Source organism: Silurus aristotelis (assembly GCF_946808225.1).
Source record: "Silurus aristotelis genome assembly, chromosome: 8".
Taxonomy (NCBI): Eukaryota; Metazoa; Chordata; class Actinopteri; order Siluriformes; family Siluridae; genus Silurus; species Silurus aristotelis.
Genome location: NC_139581.1, coordinates 31,198,296 through 31,201,775, shown reverse-complemented (window position 1 = coordinate 31,201,775; position 3,480 = coordinate 31,198,296). Strand labels below are relative to the sequence as shown.

Below are 3,480 nucleotides of genomic sequence, written 5' to 3'. Positions count from 1 at the left end.
GTAACGTCGCTGTCATCGGGTCGCAGTAAATCATTTCCACATGCCAAACTCCAAACACACACTCAGAGTCTCACATTTCTACACAATTCTCACAGCACTGACACACACATTCAAACACTTAAACCAAATAATAACCATCAGCTGAATGAATTTATTTACCAGATACACAATGAACTGACCCCCCCCCCCTCCCCCCCTAATCTGGATTGGATTTCAAAGTGATTTTTGATTTTTAAAACCAGAAATACACAACCTGCCAACATCCAACACCTACTTAAGGACTCAGAACACTGAGAGCTGTTTATTTATTTATTTATTTATTTATTTATTTATTTATTTATTTATTTATTTATTTATTTGTTTGTTGATAAGATAGCTGGTTAGGCTATGAGGGTGTTGGTATTGGGTGGTGTTCATGCAGAAAAGCAGCTTGGGGAGTTTGGAGCATTGCACTGCAGGAGAAGGTGAATAAGTGATGCTAGATTTTGGATTCAATGTTCTCCAGATGATCAACACCCAGCCAACAGAAGACATTACTGAGTTCCTCAGAGTTCCTGTGCAGGATGATGTGATGTGAGGATGATGGAGGTCAGGGTGGAGCTGGAGGTGGAGCTGCAGCTGGACATCAGACCTGAATCAGAATCTGAAGCTGCCATTTCTTCAAACTTCTGTATCACAGGCCTCACTGACCCAAACGCAACATCCCGCCTCCACTGCCAACGCCCCACCCCTTCAGGGCCCCGATAGGAAGAGTTACGACTCAGAAAGACATGATTGGGTGGCGGAAGCCCTGGGCGGACCTTCAGCCTTCCCTGGCCCAGTTGAAATGCGGGTCGAAGAGGTGGAGTAAAGATGGACGGGATCGCGGCAAGAAGTTCTTCAGTTAGAGGGTTGTGGAAGGTGAGGGAAGCCCCACCTACATTTAAGAACACGCCCACCGTTTTGAGCTGTGGTGGAATCGAGGGGAGGAGCTCACGCCGCCCGTCAAACAACACATGGAATCCAGAGCCACGCCTCTCAAACCACCATGTCTCAACATCAGCCAATGAGATCACACCTGCAGGACAGGGGGACAATAAAATACCAAACGCAACGCTGTGCTGCTCCTGGATTTCATTTCAAACTAAATTAGTGCCAGATAATAATAATAATAATAATAATAATAATAATAATAATAATAATATTAATAATAATAATAATAATAATAATAATAATAATAATAATAATAATTAATAATAATAATAATAATAATAAATTAACCATTTCTATTTTTGTTTAATATTAACTATTTATTATTATTTATTATTGCAATGGGTTTCCTTTTTTCCAGAACTGTGTTCTGAGAAAACAAGGGAGACAAGACACTTATTGGAGTCTCTACTTCTCTGTGTCTTGTCTCCCTTCTTCTCTCATCTCTGTCTGCTTCTGTTTTTTGTAATTATTTCTCTTTTTTATTATGTGAGAACTGCTATATGTTTTAATGTGAGTGGAAGAATAACTGAGCAGATGAGTGGATGAGTGGATTAGTGGACGAGTGGATGAGGAAATGAGTGGATGAGTGGATGAGTGGATAAGTGAATGAGTGGATGAGTAAATGAGTGAATGAGTGAAAGAGTGGATAAGTGGATGAGTAAATGAGTGAAAGAGTGGATGAGTGAATGAGTGGATGAGTGGATGAGTGGATGAGTAAATGAGTGAAAGAGTGGATGAGTGGATGAGTGGATGAGTGGATGAGTGAAAGAGTGGATGAGTGGATGAGTGGATGAGTGAAAGAGTGGATGAGTGGATGAGTGGATGAGTGGATGAGTAAATGAGTGAAAGAGTGGATGAGTGGATGAGTGGATGAGTGAATGAGTGAAAGAGTGGATGAGTGGATGAGTGGATGAGTGAAAGAGTGGATGAGTGAATGAGTGGATGAGTGGATGAGTAAATGAGTGAAAGAGTGGATGAGTGAATGAGTGAATAAGTAAATGAGTGAATGAGTGGATGAGTGAATGAGTGAATGAGTGAATGAGTGAAAGAGTGGATAAGTGGATGAGTAAATGAGTGAAAGAGTGGATGAGTGAATGAGTGGATGAGTGGATAAGTGAATGAGTGGATGAGTAAATGAGTGAAAGAGTGGATGAGTGAATGAGTGAATAAGTGGATGAGTGGATGAGTGAATGAGTGAAAGAGTGGATGAGTGAATGAGTGAAAGAGTGGATGAGTGAATGAGTAAATGAGTGGATGAGTGGATGAGTGAATGAGTGAAAGAGTGGATGAGTGAATGAGTGGATGAGTGAATGAGTGGATGAGTGAATGAGTGGATGAGTGAATGAGTGGATGAGTGGATGAGTAAATGAGTGGATGAGTGAATGAGTGGATGAGTGGATGAGTGGATGAGTGAATGAGTGGATGAGTGGATGAGTGGATAAGTGAATGAGTGAATGAGTGGATGAGTGGAAGAGTGGATGAGTGGATAAGTGGATGAGTGAATGAGTGGATGAGTGGATAAGTGGATGAGTGAATGAGTGAATGAGTGGATGAGTGGATAAGTGGATGAGTGAATGAGTGGATGAGTGAATGAGTGGATGAGTGGATGAGTGGAAGAGTGGATGAGTGGATAAGTGGATGAGTGAATGAGTGGATGAGTGGATAAGTGGATGAGTGAATGAGTGGATGAGTGGATGAGTGGATAAGTGAATGAGTGTATGAGTGGATGAGTGGATAAGTGGATGAGTGAATGAGTGGATGAGTGGATAAGTGGATGAGTGAATGAGTTGATGAGTGGATGAGTGGATAAGTGAATGAGTGTATGAGTGGATGAGTGGATAAGTGGATAAGTGAATGAGTGGATGAGCATTTCAGTGACAAGCTTGCTTTGACACTATGTATGTTGCATTGTCCCTGTCAAATAAATAAAATGAAATGAAATCAGTTTTTTACCTCAATGTTTTCGGTCAAATTTACTTTCACTCATTACATTTTAACACAAATATCTGTACTTTCTACTTCTTACAATTTTAAACAAGACTCATTACTTTAGTTTTTAAATCATTAATATAAATTCCTGTCTCTCACACCACAGATGTAGACTAGATTTTGAAGCACACAGTGAGCAGGTAGAAAGCAGTAAGAAGTCTGGGGTTAATGTGGATGAGACAGAGGGAGTCAGTGATGGAAACATCATCATCTTTACTCTGCTTGTGTTCTAGTGTTTTTGTGGCATTTTTTCCTCATAACGCCGAAATGAACTTAAATTACTGTAATATTTGAGAAATACATGATTTGAATCTGTAAAGGATCTATTTGTATTTGTATACACTCAGAAAAACTCAACGCTGTGCTGTTGTAAAATAAAAAAACAGACAGGGGGCGCTTTCTGCCATCTCTCTTTCTGTCCTCTCTCTTTACAGACACACAAATAAAACAACCTGAATCTCAATGAATATCTGCCTCATAGACATTATATATACACACCAGACACCATGTATAATATAT

At 40.0% G+C, this 3,480-nt stretch overlaps 1 protein-coding gene across 2 annotated transcripts in view; it reads right to left on the bottom strand.

Moving 5' to 3' along the window:
• Window positions 1–300: 300 nt before the first annotated feature.
• The window catches only part of LOC310730244 (uncharacterized protein), a 6,007-nt gene continuing 2,827 nt past the window's right edge, over window positions 301–3,480 (bottom strand). For both annotated transcript variants that reach the window (XM_083549129.1, XM_083549130.1), the window contains exon 5: window positions 301–1,057. In XM_083549129.1, coding sequence (XP_083405255.1) covers window positions 546–1,057 — 512 coding nt within the window. In that variant the 3' untranslated portion in view covers window positions 301–545. The remainder of the gene's footprint in view (window positions 1,058–3,480) is intronic.